Source organism: Hyperoodon ampullatus, assembly GCF_949752795.1.
Source record: "Hyperoodon ampullatus genome assembly, chromosome: 8".
NCBI lineage: Eukaryota > Metazoa > Chordata > Mammalia > Artiodactyla > Ziphiidae > Hyperoodon > Hyperoodon ampullatus.
The window spans coordinates 84,096,273-84,117,968 of record NC_136921.1 but is presented as its reverse complement, the minus strand read 5'-3'; the positions used below and the strand labels follow the sequence as shown (position 1 = coordinate 84,117,968).

Sequence of the window (21,696 nt, the reverse complement as noted above, 5' to 3'; positions counted from 1 at the left end):
GCCTTGGGAAATAAAAGGTGATTCAAACAATATTGAATACCAAGAATATACCTATTGTTTTTGAATAAGGTACCTTAACGATTTCTTTTTACAAAAGAGGAAGGAAGAAAGGAAGGGAAGGAAGGAGAGGAATGGACAGAAAAAAGAAGTAAAAAGTAAGGAAGGAAGGAAAAATCTTCAAAGATATATATATATACCTTGGTGGCATATAATAGAATACTTAAATTTTAAGTCCATTATATTAAATGACTACATATTGGCTAGTCCCTTCCCTCTGTGGAGATTAACAGTATGTATATCATCACTGGCCAAATAAGTACCAACCCTGGAAATGATCAAGAGAGACCGTGCATTCTGTCACCACAGGGATGAAAGTTCTCCAATCATTTTTAAACTCCAGATTCTATTTGGAAACAGAGCAGTTAAAAAAAAAAAGAAAGAAAAGATGGCAATACTAGGACTTTTCTAGAGGGGAAGAGTTTGTGAATATGAAAGCCATTTTTAGAAAGACTCATGAACCAATTAAGTCACTAAGAGTTATTTCTGAACTTCATATTTTAAGGTACTGATTCCAACAGCTGGAGGCGTGCATTTGGATCAAACGTTTATGAATTCTGGTGGCTATTTGAAAATGGCTGTTCAAGTTCATTGTCATTTAATAGGGCAACTGTAGAAATATTTTTATAACCTTTCTATTTAACAACCCTACAGATAGCCTTCAGAAGTTGATTTCCATGCTCTGTTGTCAATGGATGTCTTCAAACATCTCTATTCTATAATTAGGAGGTGGGCTGTTTTTAGAGGGTGAGGGTTTAGTTAACAGTTGCAACATAGAAGGTGGGGATGTATTTGGCAGGAGAATATACCATAAATCCTCGCTGATGGCTGGAATGGCACGTCCTCCGGGTGGGAGGGCAGTGAGGAGGGAACCACCAGGGACCCGCAGTGACAGTCAGCAAGATGCGAAAGAGAAAAGCAAGGGCTACAACTCATTAATGAGAGATGGCAACGGAGGAGAAGGCCTTCCTTATTAAAACCTGTGTGGAGTAACAAGCACGTACGGTAGTGGCCAAACTCCCATTTTGTGCAAGAAACAAGAATAAGCCAGCTGCACCATGAACCTGCAAAGGTACTCAGACCAAGGGAAGAAGGGAGAGGTGCCAGATGGCTACAATAAGCTATTAGCGTTGACCAGGAAAATGTATGTATAATTAATTTATAAACATTGACAATATGTACAGGCCTAAATCAATTCCATGGACCTCACTGCAAAAATGCCCCTTTTTGAAGGCCTTCTCTACACTGATGCAAGATAAGTTAAAACCATACAAAATTATACACTTCGACCCTTGAAAATAATCCACTTATAATAACTATTAAGAAGATGGTCATTTGGCTTAAAATAACAAAGCCTCTATGAGTCCTCTTGGCTCAGTGAAAAGACATGGTAAATGCATGTTAGGAAGCTCAAGCAAGCAGAAGGGGCTTGGTGACTTTTGGTGCAGCAACGGCTCCCTAGGACTAGGCTCTTGGGGGCCAAGTAACAGTTAGTTTTGCTTTCATTAATCTCTTTGACTTGAGATGGCATCCCTAATTCTCATTAAGCAAAAGAGGAACTAATAAAATGGCAAAGAACTGCAGAAGGCCTACTATCTCTAATGTCAGGAGCATGTCCAGGCAACACAACGCAAGAATTGTGGACAATATCTCATCTATGAGTGAATCATGGAACTCTGCTTGGTAAACTTGGGCTCTAATTGATTCCCACATTGCACAACCTTGAAAATTTTACATAAGTTCATCGTACATCAATTTTCCCAACTACGAGACCAGAAGAATAGTCAAACCTCCTTCTTTGTTATACAACTGTTTTCTGTGACTACCTGGAAAAAATGCTCCTCAAAAGAAAATACAATCTGTATTCTTCAGCCTTAAAAAGGAAGGAAATTCTGACACATGCTACAACACAATGAATAAGACATTATGCTAAGTGAAATACGTCAGTCACAAAAGGACACATACAGTGTGACTCCACTTAAATAAGGTACGCAGAGTCGTCAGATTTATAGAGACAGAAAGTAGAATGGTGGTTGCCAGGAGTAAAGATTGGGTGAGGAGGGAATGGGGATCTGTTGATTAATGGGTAGAGAGTTTCAGTTTTACAAGATGAAAGGGGTTCTGGAAACTGGTTGCACAACAGCACGAATGTGCGTAACACTACTAAACTACACACTTAAAAATGGTTAAGATGGTAAATTTTATGTTTTGTATTTTTCCCACAATTAAAGATTTCACAAATAAATAAATAAATAAAATGCACAATGGGCCTGGCACAGTGGAGACCATCAGTCTACAAGTATTGACCACAGGAATGAACAAGGCTCCTCATATAAGAGAGACGAGATCTAATTGGCATATCATCACTAAAGGATCTTTAAACGTTTTGAGAAATGGACCCAGAACATTTGGTGCAATGAGTAAGGGAACCACAAATTATGTGTGTCAATGAGTTATCTGCTATGCCTAAGCCTTAGCTCTTGCACGGACCATCTACTTCTGAGAATCAGGTGACATATACCACATTAAGACCATGCTGTCAGGAAAGACAGCCTTTTGCCAACCAAGTAAGCCACTGCCATAGGAGAGTGGCAGGAGCGTACCTGGGGGAGGTGATGCAGGTACTAGGGCTGTAGACTCCTAAATGCTTTTCAGCTGCCACGTGGATATTTTGCAATTTGGCAGATTACCGATCTAACCAAGAAATGGAATGTTATAGTATTGTGCTCTATCACAATGCACAGTCCTGTTTGCAAAGGAGCCTGGGAGATATCCATGAGTAAGGGAGAAGACATTCTGATGAGTCCATTTATTCATTCACCCTAAACTTACTGAGCCCCACCATAAGCAGGTGCACTGACAGTCACGAGAGATACAAAGATGAACATATCCTGCTCTTTGCCCTCCAAGTCTGGTGAAGGGAGAGAGGCAGGTCACCATACCATTAAAAAGTACAATATGGTAAGTATTGGGCACTGGTAAACTAAACACGAGGAAGAAGTGGTCAAAAACCATGGGAATGAAGAAGGCTTCAAAGAAGAGACTGCTTTGGGGCTTGGTCTGGTCTAGGAGGAAGGGGAATAGAGTAGATTCTAGCCACAGGCAAGGTCTTGTAAAAAACAAAGATGTTATGGGAAAAAAATGTGTTTGAACAATGGTGAGAAGATATCTGTAACTAAGACATATGTGTGTGTCAAAAGAGGGAGAGAAGGGTGGGCGATAAAACTAGAGAGGTGGGTTTGAATCATGGTGACAACCCTGAATATCACTCCAAGTAGTTTGGCTTTGTCTTTAAGGTTTGAGAAACATAACTCTTAGATGGCAGGAAGACAAGAATGACTATTTAGATAGGAGTGCCATTTAAGAGGCCGTTGTAACAGATTAAGCCAAAGTAAAGAGGACCCTAAACGTGTCAGTGATACTAAGGAAGTAGGTACAAGGGGTGGCAAAGAGGAGAGCAAAGGAAAACATCTAGCTTACATGACTGTCCATGATAAAGATTACTGGAGGAAGAACAAGACTAGGGCAAGATGATGTGTTCGGTCGGGAGCACTTTGTAAGGTTCAGTCTCCTCATTCATAAAAGGAAAATAAATAATAAGTGATCAGTCTGGATCTTCGGGCGGTTGGGAGGATTGAATGATAAAATAACAAGAAGAACACAATACTATCACTTATGATCAGATCTGTGGAAGTGTGGACCCAGAGAGGATTTGGGACAGGAGAGAACCATTTGGGAGTTATTGGTATAGAAGTTATGGTTGACAGTGCTGGAGGGTATGAACCTGGATCACCCAGGGAGATGACGTCCTGTAATCTAGGACCAGACCCTAGTGCACGCAAGTATGCAGAGCACGGGGCACTGTGGGGGAGACCAGCAAAGATGACTTGAAGGAATGATCCAAATATGGGAACCTGGAGAAAATAGCTTCATGGAAAAAAAAAAAAGTGAATAGCCATAAGTGCCAATTCTGCCCAGAAGCTGGTAGGATGAGAACTAGAATGAGCGGGTCTAACACTTAAGAGGTCAAGAGTACACTCAGCAAAAGCTATTCCAGTGGAGGGGAGGGGTGAAAACCAGATCACAGTTCGCTTAGGAATGCTGTGTTTTCCTATTGTATTTTGACATTAGATAACTGTTTAATTGGGGAAATCTTCATTCTGTAGGGCTGGAACACTGAGATTTTACTCTCTCCCCAGGAGCTACAGATACAATTTTTCTTCTTTAATTTGGAGAATAAAGGGACTTGTGAATCAGACTGAGAGGAAATTAATGCTGTTAAGATTCACTGTTTTATTTTTTCATGGAGAAAAGAACACTAGGTTTGGTGGGGGGAGAGTGAAGAGACAATAGGAATAAAATATAAAACAGCACAAACCAAAGTAGAGAATTTTCTGTAATAATGCCAAAAGTTGTACTAATGCAGTACTGATGGGAGAACAGAAGTGAGTGCCTTTGAGACTCTACATCCATCTGCCTGGGGCCATGAAAGACACCTGTTTACAAGCCGTTTACAACACACCCACTCTTACCTTTCTTTTGATATCAGTGAACTGGGAAAACATTAAAGACCAATAAAACGACAGCTCCAGGATATAATAGTAGTGAAGGTCAGGCGTGAGTGGCTGAGGATCAAAGAGAAAAAGGCAAGATTAATAATTAATAGGAAACCAAATCTGTGTGTCAAACATCTCAAGCTCAGTACTGAAAAGTGACATTGTCTTACGCCTCCACAAATTCTGGCCCCATTCTCTCTGTGGATAAGGGAGCTTTGAAGGATGGCTATAATCCACAGCTTGATGTCATTAGCTTTGCTTCATCTCCAACTAAAAAAGTGTCAATCAGTATGAACATTTGGCATTGGTACCCGATTCACCACTCATTTTAACAATTGCATTTATGGTACTTAGACATGAGTCTCTAAAGATTCCCTTAGGCAACCTGCAAAAAAATTCTAACATATACACAGAAAGAGTAACTCTGGACAACTCCTGTGAGATTCCACAGCACAGGGACCAGGGAAGGTGAAAAAAACTGGAGTACTATATGGGTCACTGAGACATAGTTTCAAATTCTGCCTTAATTGGAGCTTTCTTGTCTTTAGGAAATGTCCTGTACGTTGTAAATATGAAGAAAAAAAACAAAGATAATTCAAAACATTTATTAGAAGATCAGGGGGACAAGGAAGCTGCTAAGAGATACCAGACTAGGCGCCCAGCCAGGGAATCTGAGTTTGAGTCCCCACTACACAGCTTAAGTAGGGCCTTCATTTACTTATTAGAAAATGGAGGTAACACCTGCTCTACCTGCCTCACAGGTCCAGGAATGGGGAGAAGCTCAGGGAAGCAGTGGAAGTCAGTAATATTTATTTTGCACATAAATCCATAAATACAAAACAGAGTTTTAAAAAAACATTTTTGATGAGTTGTTTTTAATTGTTTCATTGGGTTGTAATGAAACAACTTGCTTTCCCAGAATGAATGAAAGACCTTTGAAACTCATTACATGAACACCTCCACACCGCTGCACACAAGGTGTTGAAACTGAAATGCTTTGTAAACCAATAGCAGCATAATAAGTGACTTTTGCAAGAAGTCGGCAATCACTTAACTACCAACTCTAAGCATGGACATCAAGAAAAACAGTTGTCCCCCTCATTCATCTTTGTCAACAAAACACACGAGGACAGGATCCTCTCCACTCAGTATACCATTACAGGGCACAAAGAGAGGGGTAAATGACAATATTCCAAGTATTTAAGATAGTAAACAGCAGTTGGGCCTGTGAATTACAATTGTGTACAGTAAATCATTGCTTTCAACGTTGCTTTAGTCTTGATCAGAGAGCCCTGGAATGTTCGGCTCTCTCTGACCATGTCATGTTGCTGATTTAGTCTTTCTTAATTTGAATACACTACATGAAAGAGATGGAAATGCAAACTGGAATCCCCATTTCAACATGTCCCTAGCCTTGAACCTACCCAAGGGGTAGCCAACACCAGACCCTACCCCCTGTTGCAACACTGTGTGTAACAGAGAAGCTGCAGGGCACACCTGCTCCCATTAACTTTGTTACACCAAATGCCTCTAAAAAGACAACCCAAAGAATCCCAAACTCAAAAATCCAAATTGCTTATCACAATGTCCATCTCTTTATTTTATCACTAAAATACCTGGTTGTATTTGTTTCTCTTAAATAATATATCCCCAATGAACTAGAAATTCTAGAAATGTTTCAGCAAGAAATTTCAAGAACAGTCCCGGCTTTGATATTCAAATAGTAACTGAGCTAGGGACCACAACACATGCTAATATTACTGAATTCACGGACAGAGGCAAAGGTATGTCTGTGGGCAGGGATCTGAAATGCTCCCTGTCTGGGATATGATTTTAATCTCATTTTCAATGATGCTATTTTTGTCTACATGTAATGGGACAAGCCCATTTTTCTGAGTTCAAGGAAACAGTGCTTTATTTACATCTTTAGAGACCGCTCCTAAGCCACAGAGTGAACCAAACTCAGCACGCCAGCTCCAGTTCCTCCCCTGAGCTCTGCCCGCAAGCTGCCGAGACAGGCCAGGGCTGTTATCCGGTCCTCAGTGACCCAAAGCAGACTGGCTGTTAGAAAAGGAATTATCCGGGCTTCCCTGGCGCAGTGGTTGAGAGTCCGCCTGCCGATGCAGGGGACACGGGTTCCTGCCCCGGTCTGGGAAGATCCCAGATGCCGCGGAGCGGCTGGGCCCGTGAGCCATGGCCGCCGAGCCTGCGCGTCCGGAGCCTGTGCTCCGCAACGGGAGAGGCCACAACAGTGAGAGGACCGCGTGCCGCAAAAAAAAAAAAAAAGGAATTATCCACCTACTGAAGTGATTGTATCTTACTCTCCAGCAAACGCACCTTCCACACTTTCTCCATCTGCTCAAGCTTTGATTCTAACACAAACTACCTCTCTCACTAGGCTGTGTCCACCATCAAGCAGCAGGGGGTACGGGGGGCGGCAAGCAAAGTAGCTGCCCAATCTGCTGGGACCTGCCTGAAACCATGGCGCTGACCTAAGAAAGGTACTTTACATGCGTAAAAACCCAGACGGTAATGTGTCCTTACCTGATAGGGGTAGTTGTACCAGCAGTGCCTTGTATTCCACAGCCAGGGGGTCTGAAAAACATGACAAAGAAACACATTTCACATGTTTTGGAAAAGAAGCGGGAGAAGGGATGTTTATGACAGGTTCTGGCCCCCCAGTATTTGGCGATTTCAACAATCTACCTGTGTAAGAACTGAAGGACTCAGTATAATTAGGAATAGGAGAGCGAAGCCATGAGGATTCCATCATACATTCTCTCTGGGTAATCTTCTAAACTCAACCGGCAGTATTTCAGGCCACTTCCGGGATAGAGTGCTAGCTGGTGTTTTTTAATATTTTGCTGGTCCTGTAGACACATCCCTGCTAGGTAACCAGCCTCAACAGCAGAGCCCTTCAAGTGTCTCACCAAGACCAGCTGCAAATGATCAATCTATTATCAATAAACAATGCTGACAGTTGGTGCAAATCTCCTTGAAACTCCTCCAACTCAATGTTTACAAAGCAACATTATTAATCAATTGTTTCATGCATTGAGTGGGGGTCAAGAGCAGGCAGGTACTCTTGTTCCAGTAGGACAGCTCTGACTAATTCCAGGCCTGAGGGAATTAACCGTTACAGTACATCCCACGCTTGGACTCATGGTCAAGGTCTTTCGAAGACAAAACAATCTTTCTTAATTTAACGGCAATCACTTGCCTTACCACCTTGAAAAATCAGAGAGAACATCTAAGTATACACACAGATTCCAAACATCTGTAATAAACAGGGAGGGGTTGGTATGGATTTGAATAGAGACCTGAACCATCCCATAATACCAGCACAAACTTTCTCGTATTTCTGTATTAGCTTTATCATTCTTTTTGCATTCCTGATCTATAGCTATCAGTACTTGGTGGTATACATCTATACACATTTGATACACATCAATATGTTTCTAACTATTAAGAAACATAATCTATCATTAATACAATCTGTGTTTATATATCTCAAAATGATAATACTGTCATTGAGAGTTTAATGTCAGATATATTTGTACTGACCTAACCTCCGTATCTTGTCCCAGGCCCTGTAAGATCAAAAGTTGCTGCCTCTGCAGTAGGATAATGTAGTTGTCTCTCTGAAAGCCACAGAGATATCCTTCCACCCACCATGGTCCTCATCAGCCCTGCACCGATGCGGATGAGGATGAGGATGAGGAGGATATTAGCTAGTATTTGTTGAGTCCTCCCTATGACCATACACTTTTTTTTGAGGGTTTTCCTTCATGATCTGTTATTTATTTAACCAATTAAAAAGTTGTTTCTCAGGGCTTCCCTGGTGGCGCAGTGGTTAAGAGTCCACCTGCTGATGCAGGGGACACGGGTTCGTGCCCCAGTCTGGGAGGATCCCACGTGCCGCAGAGCGGCTGGGCCCGTGAGCCATGACCGCTGAGCCTGCATGTCCGGAGCCTGTGCTCCACAACGGGAGAGGCCACAACAGTGAGAGGCCCGCATACCGCAAAAAAAAAAAAAAAAAAAAAAAGTTATTTCTTTTAAGATTGTCCCATATACTTTTAAAGGATCTCACATGTATGAACTCATTTAATCCTTCCAGTAACTAGTAGTAGTATTTGCCTCATTTTACAGATGGGTAAACTGAGGCCCCGAGTCCATAATTAACCATCCAGGTTAATTAGTGAGGCAGGGCCAGAGCTGGAAATCAAACTCAGACTGTCTGGTCTCAAAGCCGAACATAGCCACTGTGACCCTAACTTTGAGTCTGATAAAAACTGAACCAGGCCTCAGTTTAGGGAGCCAGGTTGAAGTAAAAAGCCATGCCATGCCCTAAACCTAATGATGTCCAGGGATCTTTACAGTCCCCTTTCATTCAAGCACTCCTGATTCTCCCTCCATTTTTCCTGCTTTCGCCATTTGCTACCCGTGCTACGCTGTACGTATCACGTAATCTCTCTGCACTTAACTTCCTTGGTGCCTGAGTTGTCTGTCTGTCTGTGTCCTCCATTTCTCATGTCCATGACACTGAGGTTTATGAGTGACCGACCTCCAGGGTGATGGTGAGGATCAAATGAGAGAGCATGTATAAAAATGCTGCAGAGGCTTCAGAAGCATAATTGGTTATTGACTTATATAAACAACACATGTCCGTTGAGGAAGATATAGAAAATATTGAAAAGAATGAAAAGAAAAATAATTTGAATTCTCATCACTATTAACATTTTAATGTACAGCCCATTTGGGGCCTTTTTTTCTATATAATATAGATATACATGCACATATGGATAGATTTCTTTTTAAACACACACATATATGCATTATTTTTAAATGTGGGCACAACATAGCAAAATCTACCTTAGAGTACAAATGTTAGTTATTACCTTCCTCTCTGATAAAATTGTTTACTATCTCTACAATTAGCTGAAAGTCCCTGAGGAAAACGTATGTCATATTCTTATGTTTATCCCTCCAGGATGAGACACTCAAGTTGACAGTTCAGCTTTCATTACTGAATGCTAATGAGAAGGAATGCAGAATGAAATGTAACACCTATAAAAAGCCTCGTAGTCTTTTTTCTGAATGCATCAGTCCCAAGCCCACAGGGCATGTGCGTGCTTGCCTCTAAAGACACAGCAGGAATCTCTTCCAACACAGTCATCCTTCCCGTCACAGGCGGGAGAGCAAAGGTACGCCTCCCAGTGACCCAGGAAAATCCATCATTTAGAGCTTCCCTTCCTCTGTGAGCTTCTTGGCTCCTTGGTTTTCTTCTAACACCCAGGCTTATCCCTGGATGCATCAGATGTGCATCACCTAGACATGCTTGTATCATGTGCAGAAACCCGACTGACCTGCAGAAACAGTGGGTGAGTCTTTGTCTCTCAGTGGGTCCCGTCCACTTGAAGCAGGAGCAAAGAACACTGAGAATTTGATGGGGCTACCAAGGCCATAGCTCAGCCTGCAAGCTTGTTTGTCAAACATTTAAGTAAGCACTTTCACATACTTATTTCACAATGCGTGTTCACATATACTTCCTACTTTGACAATACTAGATATTAATATCATCTTCTATGTGCTACATTTTTCTAGGATCTCATGTTATGGCTCCCAAAACTCTTTGAGACAGAACAAACACTATCTTTCCCAATTTACAGATGAGAAGACAAGTCCATGAAATGGTGATTCTCCTAATTTCTAATAGCTCAACACTACCATATGAATCTGGATTGGCTGCTTATATTTAATGCATTAGGTATAGCATCTTTAGTTTCAACTGGTACCATAAACCTATTGTTTTTTAAATCAGTTTTTCCAGATACCTTTTTAAGAATCATTTCCATGTTCATTTGATATCAAAATCTGTATAGGTAGTAACATAATTAAGAACATAAAAAGCTGCAATATTTAGATGTCAAGAAAGAATAATGGTTATGAAAAAATACACTGAAAACCCTCATTTTAGAAGGATGGGCCTAGCATCTTCCTACATAATTAGAGAAAAGCTCTGTACCTAGGACAGTGCAAGGTGATTCAAGTACGTTTTCTGAAAATAGAAATGCCTCTTTTACATGGCATTACAATATCAGGGGACATTATCAACATTGGAAAACCCAAAAACCCAATGATTCTCAAATCTTGGCATTTCAATAATGTAAGATTCACTTTATTCTCCCTCAGACATATACAGTTAAATAATGACATGAAGCACGTTACAGATTTTACAGTATTTTATACATATTATCTCATTTAATTCTCACAGCAACATTGTAAGTGCTCAAGATAACATAGCGTACAGGTACCATAAAAGACAAAGAATATGCTGCTGTGGAGGCTCCTCAAACTATTAAAATGCAGGATCTGATTCAGTAGGTCTGGCTTGGGGCTGAGAGTCTACATTTTTAACAAGTTTCAAGGTGATGCTTGGAACCTGGACCACATTTTGAGTAGTAAGGTGCTAGAGTAAAGTAAGGAGGGTGATCCAACTTGGTATTTACCAGGTGTAAGGCACCTTGCTAGGCACTTTGTTATAATATTTCACAATTCACTGTTAGGTGAATAAATTATTTCTAATCTTTACAATAGCCAAATTTGAAGCAGAAATTGTTAGTAAAACACTATTTAGCTGGAGACAATGCTTCTCAACCAACTTCTGTGCTTGCTAGAACCACACATCTAAGCTCTGGTGGAAGAGATGTGAGCAGAATTGACACATGGATGCTGCCTCTAAAAGTAAATGTGAATGAGCTGTTCTCACCTTTTCTCCATTCCCATTGGAGGAAGATAATAAGAGCTGGAGCTGTCATCTTTCACCCTGGGATGGAAGTTTCTGTTGAAGTTGATGTTGGAGGCCTCCTACTAGCTCTGGTCTGCTTACCTCTGGATTATATGTGTGACACAGATAAATTCCTATCATCCTCTCATATCTAAACTACTGTGTTGTCATATATATATATGCTGTTATATATATATATATATATATATATATATATATATGTATGTATATACATACATACATACACAGTAGTTTAGCCTGTATTCTCACTAATAGAGTCATCCCTAGGTATTCTCGGGGGATTGGTTCCAGGACCCCCCGTGGATTCCAAAATCCAAGGATGCTCAAGTCCCTTATATAAAATGGCATGAACAGTCGGCTATCTATATCCATGGGTTCTTGCATCCATGGATACAGAGGGCCGACTGTATATGCACCAAGGTAAGTATGATTATTTTATAGACAAAAAGCAATCTCAAAGAGGTACCATAACTAACTGAAGCCTACCCAGCTGGTAAGTAGAAAAGCTGGGATACAAACTCAGGCCAGCCAGATTCTTCCATTATAACTTCCCAAGGTACTCTGTGTGTACAAAGAATGCATAGTGAAAGAAAATCATGGATATTTGGAATTGATTTATACATAACTGAGAATCAATAATTGAGCTATTACCTAAAAGTATTGAATTTTCGGGTTAGAAAGGATCTCCAAATCCTGCTTAAGCTACAAAAGAAATCACATGTCCCAGATGGCTAGCCATGCCTCTCACTGCTAAAGAGTTCCATGATTATAGGTCATTCACAAGATCCTTCAGATTTACTTCCTACTTTTTTTTCTTTCTTTTTTTTTTTTTTTGGTCAACAGAAATTGCACCAAGTTTTTTTGTTGTTTTAGCATCTGCTATGGACTGAATTCACATATTCAAGCCCTAAACCCTCAACGTGACTGTATTTAGAGACAGGGCCTTTAGGAGATAATTAAGATTAGATGAGGCCATAAGGATAGGGCCCTAAACCGACAGGATTGGTGGCTTTATAAGAAGAGGAAGTGAGAGAGTGTTCTCTGTCCTCACATGCTCAGAGGAAAGGCCATGTGAGGACTGCAGTGATCAGGAAGAGAGGCAAGCTAGGAAGAGAGTTCTCACTGAAAACCGAACCTTGCCAGACCTTGATTTGGAACTTCCAACCTCCTGAATGGTGAGAAGTAAGTTTCTGTTGTTTCAGCCACATAGTCTATGGCATTTTGCTTTGGCAGTCCAAGCTGACTAACACCGCATTGTAAGACAACTCTCCATAAATGGTACCTAATAGCTCTTAAGGTACACATCAACTAATTTCAATTTAAGAAGACTTACAAAACATCTGAACAAGACTAAGACAGACAGTAACAGAGTGGATACAAAATGACTTCTAACACTCTCAATTTAAATCACAATGTATAATGGGATTTTTCATTATACAGTATTATGCACATCTGCTCCCAGACACATCACGTGAGACACAACTTGGCCACAAGCACATCCATCAATAACACAGTGTCCCAGGGGAGGCTTCTGAGGCTCTTCTCACCCTGAGCAAACCAAACCCCAGCACCAGGATGGAGGTCAGATGTGCTGCTGGAGGTCACCGAGCAGTCGTCATTCGCCTTTGGACCAAACGCATAAGACTTGAGTGCTATGTATTCTGTGATTTTTTTTTTTTAAAGTAGAGAAGTCTTTTTTTTTTTTTAAGTGTCAGTAAATGTGTTTTTTGTTTTTTTTTTTTAATCAGGTTGCTTCTTTTATCAGTTGTTCTGTAGAGGTTTCATAGTGAACAGAACTAGCAAAAATAGATCAGGTCTGATCATTTCACTTTACCATCTGGAATAAGATAGGCTTGGTCTTATTTTATTGTTTTTAAGTTCCATTTGATATACTTCTTAAAATAATAGTTAAAAAAAACACAAATGTACCTTTCAGTTTCCATGCCACCTATCATGATGATGGATCAATCATCTGACATCAAGAAGGCCTTGTCCGATCCCATAGAACGTACAATACTAAGGGTGAATCCTATGTAGACTATGGACTTTGGGTGATTATGATATGTCAGTGTAGGTTCATCAGTTGTGACAAATGTACCGCTTTGGTGGTGGATTTGATGGTGGGAGAGAATATGCATGTGTGGGGACAGGGGTACATGGGAAATCTCTGTACCTCAATTTTTCTATGAACATAAAACTGTTCAAAAAAAAATGAAGTCTTGGGCTTCCCTGGTGGCGCAGTGGTTGAGAGTCCGCCTGCCGATGCGGGGGACACGGGTTCGTGCCCCGTCCGGGAAGATCCCACATGCCGCGGAGTGGCTGGGCCCGTGAGCCATGGCCGCTGAGCCTGCGCGTCCGGAGCCTGTGCTCCGCAGGGGGAGAGGCCACAGCAGTGAGAGGCCCGCGTACCACAAAAAAAAAAAAAAAATGAAGTCTTAAAAATCAAGGCTAACTCAGATCACTGACATTTCTCATGTCACTGTGAACTAAAGGAATAATTGAGTTCGAAGCAAAAGACCAGACAAAAGGATGCTCAGTTAACCAGGCAAGTGTTAAATGATTAAACAGAAATATAAATACACATACACACCTTTTTTCCCCCAAGAATCAGTAGGTACCTACAGCCGAATGAATAGTAGTTTCTTTGAATAAATATTTTGATTTAACAAAAGAACATGAATCATATAAAGTATTAAAAGCATTTCGTTGCCTCATCAAAAGTGTGAAAAATGTGTGGGTCTTTACCTGAAGTCAGCATCTTAGAAGCAAACTTTCATCTTTCACTATTTCCATCCAAACTCCTACATGGCTTTCATAAAGCCCAGGTGTGACAACTAACAGTGAAGGAATATAGTCTAAGAGACATACTGGCCTCTGAATAGTTTAGGTATGAAATACACAGAGCCTTGGATTATGTTTTTAAATGCCAGAAAGCTAGATCCCTGAACTACTCTGAAACTTCTTTCACTGAAACTACTCTGAAAACACTTTCACTGAGTTATACTTAAATCTTATACCTTTGGCTTATATTGAAGATTTACTGTAAGAAATAAACATGAGAAAAATGTTCCTTGTCTGCAGTGAGTTTATACTGGAAAGGTTACCACTAGGTAACCACTAAATTCAAATGATATTTTTCCTTTTAAATTTAGCCCGGGGGGGGAAATACTTCCCTTCGTGAATGCTTTGTATGTTTCCTGTTATCCCATTATCTTTTTATTTATTTATTTATTTATTTTTTGCGGTACACGGGCCCTCTCACTGTTATGGCCTCTCCCGTTGCAGAGCACAGGCTCCGGACGCACAGGCTCAGCGGCCATGGCTCACGGGCCCAGCCACTCCGCGGCATGTGGGATCTTCCCGGACCGGGGCACGAACCCATGTCCCCTGCATCAGCAGGCGGACTCTCAACCACTGAGCCACCAGGGAAGCCCCCCCATTATCTTTTTACCATGGTTTTGGGAAGCTGAGATCTAATTCTGAAGGTCAGTCACTGCAGTTATGATTGTCTCAACATTTTTGCTTATTTTTCCTTTTGTGTGTAACTTTTTGATGGTAATATCTATATTAATAATTTTATTACATAAACATTGCAAATTCTTTTTAGAAATGTTGAACTGTATGATTTCAATGAATATAAATCAAATCCATTCAAAATGATAATCTACAGTTTTCATTTAATACATATTGCCAAGTAACTCATAATGGAAAGAAATATTTTGTGCTTTGTGAGTTTAAAAACTAATCAATAAATTGTATTTGGTGGTACAGATGAACCGGTTTGCACAGCAGAAGTTGAGACACAGATGTAGAGAACAAATGTATGGACACCAAGGGGGGAAAGCCACGGAGGGGTGGTGGTGGTGGTGGGATGAACTGGGCGATTGGGATTGACATGTATACACTGATGTGTGTAAAACTGATGACTAATAAGGACCTGCTGTATAAAATAATAAATAAAATTAAATTAAAAAAAATTTTTAAAAACTAATACTAAACTTTCTTTGGGCTATTTGTATGGAAATATGTTAATATAAATGTAAAAAAAAGTTGTATTTGGGATGAAAAGAATGAAGCCAGAAGTCTCTGACCAGCCTGAAGACGCAGCTGGTCAGTGATGAGTAGACTAGAACGCTCCCCAGCACACAAGGGGTACACCTTCCTCCTTTCCTGGTCAGTAGATATGCGACTGTAAATCTACAAAGCAGAGTGGTGACCCCTCCCTAGAGGCCCTTGGCATCTGCATTAGCTTTGAAAGCTCCTGTAATGTGCAAATGTAATTTAGACTTGACCCCATGGCATTATATAAAGATAGCAGCTTTTCATATTGATCAGACTTTAAAATAGAAGCTAGTCCTCAGGACCTAGTCAAGTATGTGCCTTCAGCACATTCAGCAATCAATTTAGAAAGTAATTTGCAGATCTGCCAAGCATACAAAAATAGAAGGAGTTCCTCGGAGATGGGCTCTAAGCTCAAAGGGTCTCTCTGTAGGCTTCATCATACAGCCAAAGAGAAAAGAAATCTAAGTGGCATTTCCATGCCTTTTAAAACCTTCCAGCCAGTGGTTCTCAACTTTTTCTGCCTTTGCTCAGCTGAGGGACTCCACATATACCTCACAGTAACTATGGCTGTGATTCTCAAGAGTCTGGGGAACAGGAAGCTTAAAAAGGCACTTCTCTTACTGATTCAGATGTGTACTCTCCTCCAGGCCAGTGAGAATCACTGCAAAGCAGAATGGACAGATTAATTCCATGTTTAGAATAGAAATTAGGGATAAAGGAACCAGATGACGAAAAGAGAAGATGAAAGAAAATGAGGTGGAAAGACCTATAGAGAAAGGAAAATGGTGAGAATGTCAACACGGGGAGTGGGTTAGGTGGGGGGAGAGACGTGTAGAGAGGGAGGCCAGTGCAGAATGTGGGAATGAAGCCAATTAGAGTGGCTACTGTGAACAAAGAAGAACAAAAGAGTGTTGCTCACCGCCCACTGAATTGCAACCCACTGCAGTCACCCACCAACACAGTACAACCCTGAGAGGAATTCAGGATGAAAACAGGATGAGGCGCTCTGTGCTTTGAGTAAACAGACCCCGTGGATAGTTAGATGGATATCTCAGGAAGAATTTCAATGACCCCAGATTCTTGCATCTTCCCATACATAAACACTAAAATAATTAACTTGAGATGTCTATTCTTTGTGATTAGTAATAATCTTTTATGAAGATGTATGCTTGACAGCATGTATTTCCTAGCCAAAAAAAAGAAAATCACATATAAACTGGGTCCTCCCACCTCTTTGGAGCAGTTCCTCAGAGCTATCTCCCAGGCTATAGTCCTCAGTGAGGCCCTGAGTAAAACTTAACCTCAAAACTCTTATGCTGTGTGTTTTTCTTTAAGTCAACACTATTAAGGAGCACAAAATTAGTCAAAAGATCATTTAAGGAAACAATTTATAACATACAACAAAGGACTAAGATCTCTAATATGTAAAGAGCCCACAAACATTGATTTAAATATTTAAACAGCCTATCAGAAAAATGGGGAGAAGATACAAACAGGGAACACAACAAACAAAAGAATATGTGACCAAAAACATATGTAAAAATTACAGGTTAAAGCGAGACAGAATTTTTAACCTGGTCTGGCAAATACCTGAAGAGGTTAATACCCAGGGGTTAGCAGTGTATAGGGAAACCAACACTCTGCAAATGGGAATAAGCTTTCTAAAAAGTTATTTGATCTTTAAAACCTGCACATCCTTTAATCCACCATTTATTGTAAAAAAAAAAAAATTAGACTCAGAGTAAAGACATTTGTATGTGGATTTCCATTGCAATTCCTTTTCTAGTAATGAAAAATTGAAATAAATCTAATTGTTCAATAATATTGAACATTGGCATGTTCTTAGTTGGGATTCTGTGGGAGCAGGCTCTGAGACTTGGGTGCTGGCTGGTTATTTGAGAGGTGATTCCAGGAAACAGAACTGGAAAAATGGAGAAAGTGAGATGGATGAAGGAGAAAATCCAATATGGTTTTCAGGAATGAGCTGGTTACTGCACCTCAATTCTGCTGAGGACCTCTGCAGAATTACAGAGCACATACCTTATAACCGTCCCAACACAGGATGGGGAGCTGGGGCATTTATCCACCAACTCTCATACCCCACTGGTGAGGTTCCAGTATTAACGCTTCCATATGCCTAGGTTGTACCTTCCTGTGTGTCTAGGTAGCATTTGCAGCTTTGGAGAAAGCAGAGCAAAGATGCGGCACAGCTTATATCTGATGTGGGACACTGTCAGAAGTGCATGGAACTGTCCACTACAGCCATGAGAATATCAGATGGGCTAAGGGGATGTAACCAGCATATTCATATTTTCAGTTAAAATCAAGTTACAAGTAGAATATACAGTGTGCCTTATGTTTAAAGTAGATATATATTTAGACACATACATATACACATACACACACACACACACACACACACACAAAATATGCCTGGCAGGATATTTACCAAAAGTTAATTAGTGTTTATCTCTGAGTAATGATTATTTTGGATGCTTTTTACTTTTTAAAAACATGTTTATATTTTAATATTAAATTATACAAAGTAATTGTAGCTATAATTTTCTACAATGAACAGGTCTTATTCAAATAATAGAAAGAAGCTAAGTCCATGTACTTTTAATAGGTCTGATTAAAAAAACACACATTTGCTCTATATTCACAAATAACATTAATGGTATTAATTATTACAATCCTCAAATTACTCAATAATTCTAAATTTTTTTTTTTTTTTTTTTTTTTGCGGTACGTGGGCCTCTCACTGTTGTGGCCTCTCCTGTTGCAGAGCACAGGCTCTGGACACGCAAGCTCAGCGGCCATGGCTCACGGGCCCAGCCGCTCTGCAGCATGTGGGATCCTCCCGGACCGGGGCACGAACCCGTGTCCCCTGCCTTGGCAGGCGGAATCTCAACCACTGCACCACCAGGGAAGCCCAATAATTCTAATTAATTTTAAACAAAAGCTAGTACATGAAATAGCTGCCTTCAGAATATTTACATGCTGACAGTGATATTTCAAGTATAAACGAATCATCAATAATTTAATTCTAAATTCTCCATTAAGAGAAAGTGGAAAGGGGAAAATAATAAGATGAAAAAATAATACAGAATAAACTTTGTACTAATTACAGTGATGATCAATCTTTGCCACCCAACCCACCTGCTCTCATTCTGAAGATCCTTATCAGCCTCTTTCTTACCACTTCTAAACCAACTTGCCTACATCCTAATATCTTTGTGCTAATATTATTGCACCTTCCTCATTCACTTGCTCTTTCAAGTATCGAGTGGCTACCATAAATCAGACACTCTGCTAGGCATGAAGATACAATGGACAAGTTCTCCATCCTCCAGGAGCTTACCATCTCCTGGGTAATCAAAATAATGACAAGTTATAGCAGAGGTAAACACAGGACACAGAGGAGTAGATATAAAAAGATACCCAGCCCAGTCTTGAAGGGAGAGGTGGGAGGGGACAGCTCCACTAGTGGTGCCATAGTAGTTGAGGCCAGAAGGACAAGCAGAAGATGGTGAATGGAGGAGACGGAAGAAGAACTTGAATTCTTTATCTTTCAGGAACCATGTCATATTTCCAACATCATTTTTTCCTAATCATCCCTTTCCTTGCATTATTCTCTGGAGGATTAAAAAAAAAAAACCTTAAACACCTCTCCTCATTTCCAACTCAGAAGGTAAAATGCCTCTGCCTGGCTGTCCATGTTCCTGTTAGGTTGGCTGTCCACCGTGACCAGGTGAGACTAAGTCCACTCTTCCCAATAAGCAGCGCCTGCTCTCTTCAGACCAAGCACCTTGCTGTGTGTGTTCCATTAATTCCCATCTCCATGCCTTAACTACTCCGGCCCCTTGTATCTGGCTTGTCATCCCCACCTCACTGCCTCCTGATCAGTCTTCCAGGTGCTATTTTGTTGGCCTCCTGGGGCCACACAACCTCCTAGAGGCTACTAGCACCACCAGGAATAGAGGGCTGGTGATACAAGTGTACCTGTCCTGTATACAAAGGTCTTCTCACTCCTACCTTTAACATTTATTCAGGATGGAGAGAAACAATAATACGAAGGTGGGGAAAACATGAAAAAACAAAACACTGAACTTAGAAGAATGAAATGTGAATGAAACTTGGCTGTTTATTTTTCTTCACAATGACTTTTATTCTGAATTGAGTATTTGCAGACACTTTCTCGAAAATGAACAAAGTGAGCCTGTGACTTCAAGAAACTCAAATGATAGTATTTGCTGCCAGTGATAAAATTCAAGCTTTCAAGCAAAAATTAGTATTTTGGAAAATACATATAGGCTACTATATGCCTAATAACTTCCCATTTGTTAAAAACTTTTCAGAGGAGATTAGTGAAAACAATGACAAATACGCTTCTGTGTTTTTGCTTTTGATATTTATAATAACGTGTCAACACTTGTAAGATCTGTATAACTCAGTGAACCAATACTTTAAATGACAAATGCATGATGTTAAATAATCATACATGGACGAAAGGGAAAGAGTAACCAATGGATGTTAATGTAACCAGGTACAAGAAGTTCACTGACATTGAGTTTTGACATCATATCAAAGAAGAAAATCTACAGTTTTCTGGAAAACACTATTAAGATATTTCTACCTTTTACAATTTCATCTCTTTGTGAGGCCAGATATTCACCATATAAATTAACCACACAGACACACACACACAGACACACACACACACACACCTGTGACAGACTGAATGCAGAAGCAGGAATGAGAACCCAGCTCTCATCTACTAAATCATAATTAGAGATTATCACAAAAACCTCTAAATTTTGTTTTAGAAAATACAGTTATTTTTCTTAAAATGTTATTTGTTACCATGTAATGATTTCTTGTTATTTTAATTAAATTCATAATGCTTTAAAAATTTACCAGTTTTAATTTCTAATACATCGATAGATGTGACTAACAAAAACAAAAGGTCTTTAAAGTCCTGTATGATTGTTACCACCAGCATAAAGCGGTCCCGAAACCAGAAAGTTTGAAAACCACTGCACCAAGGACGGCAGATCAACAAAATGGAAAGAACCAAGTTCTCTGAAGACGGTGGGGAGCAGAGCTGCCCCGCTGGCCCGGCCACTGATACTGGGCCTGTCACATGAGGCAGAAACGCACTTTGTTCTATAAGCCATTGTGCTGCTGGCTCTCTTTGCTACATTATTGCTGTAGCTTAGTCTTCATCCTGACCAATTCAAGGCACATGTGGCAACAGATACACACTGGGAAGAGCCCTGGTTCCCAGTAAACGAGTTCCTTTAAATCTATTCCCTGACTGAACAACCACAGTATGTGCATTGTCACATCACCTGTATCTGATACTTAACTTGACGCATTTCTTCCTCCACACTACCCAGCCCTTAACACACCAAAATAAGTCCCAAGAATCCAACGCCACCGAGTCAAATCAGGTGAGTGGGATCACAGAAGTGATATGATATTTAATCAGATAATCCATAGAGGTGGGAAGAGAATAAGGGTTAGCCTTTGAGACAATACAGCTGAAGAGATCTTCAGAATTTTCACAAGTCATCAATTTTTTTTTTAATGAATTTACCTTGAGCTAAGGTCTGTCTACTTACAAATCATCTTCCTGAGAACACTTTAAAGGAATTACATAAGAGAAGAGTGAAAAGCCACTGCTTGCTCTCTTTTAAAAGTACTGGGCACTTCAGGCTTGATATTTCTTATGTATGAAATCTGACTTGCTTTTTAATATGTTATGTTGTCACCATGTCTGTGTATTATATCTGAAAACCCATAATAGACTATATTCTATGAATCATGAATCCAAACATATTAAGTAGAAACAGTCCTATGTTTCCTGAACTCCTAAACTGCCAGTAATCTTCTGTCTAGATATGGCCATAAATGGCTATGGAAGACACATATTCTACATGAGAAATATGTTAGAAGAAAAAATTGTATCATGCTATCGTTATTTGAGAAAGCTGCAAGAAAACACAAAATTCAGATACTTGCAAAGCAGCCAAATCCCTGTAACATTCAATTATGTTAAGCGAGAACACCACTTTTTGAAAGGCAGAGGAATCTAGAAATAGAGAAATGAAAGTTCCTTAATTTCCCAACCCCTGCAGTCACTGAAAGAACACGTGATGGGGAAGAGAGAATCAGAAAGGACATAGGAACGCCCCTGTCTGGACTCAGTCT

The 21,696-nt window shown here is 40.2% G+C and overlaps 1 protein-coding gene across 2 annotated transcripts in view; it reads right to left on the bottom strand.

Moving 5' to 3' along the window:
* CERS6 (ceramide synthase 6) overlaps nucleotides 1-21,696 on the bottom strand; it is a gene marked incomplete at both ends in the record, with an annotated part of 326,214 nt that overhangs the window by 69,933 nt on the left and 234,585 nt on the right. For both annotated transcript variants that reach the window (XM_079710750.1, XM_079710751.1), the window contains 2 exons: nucleotides 4,590-4,682; nucleotides 7,158-7,208. In XM_079710750.1, coding sequence (XP_079566876.1) covers nucleotides 4,590-4,682; nucleotides 7,158-7,208 — 144 coding nt within the window. The remainder of the gene's footprint in view (nucleotides 1-4,589; nucleotides 4,683-7,157; nucleotides 7,209-21,696) is intronic.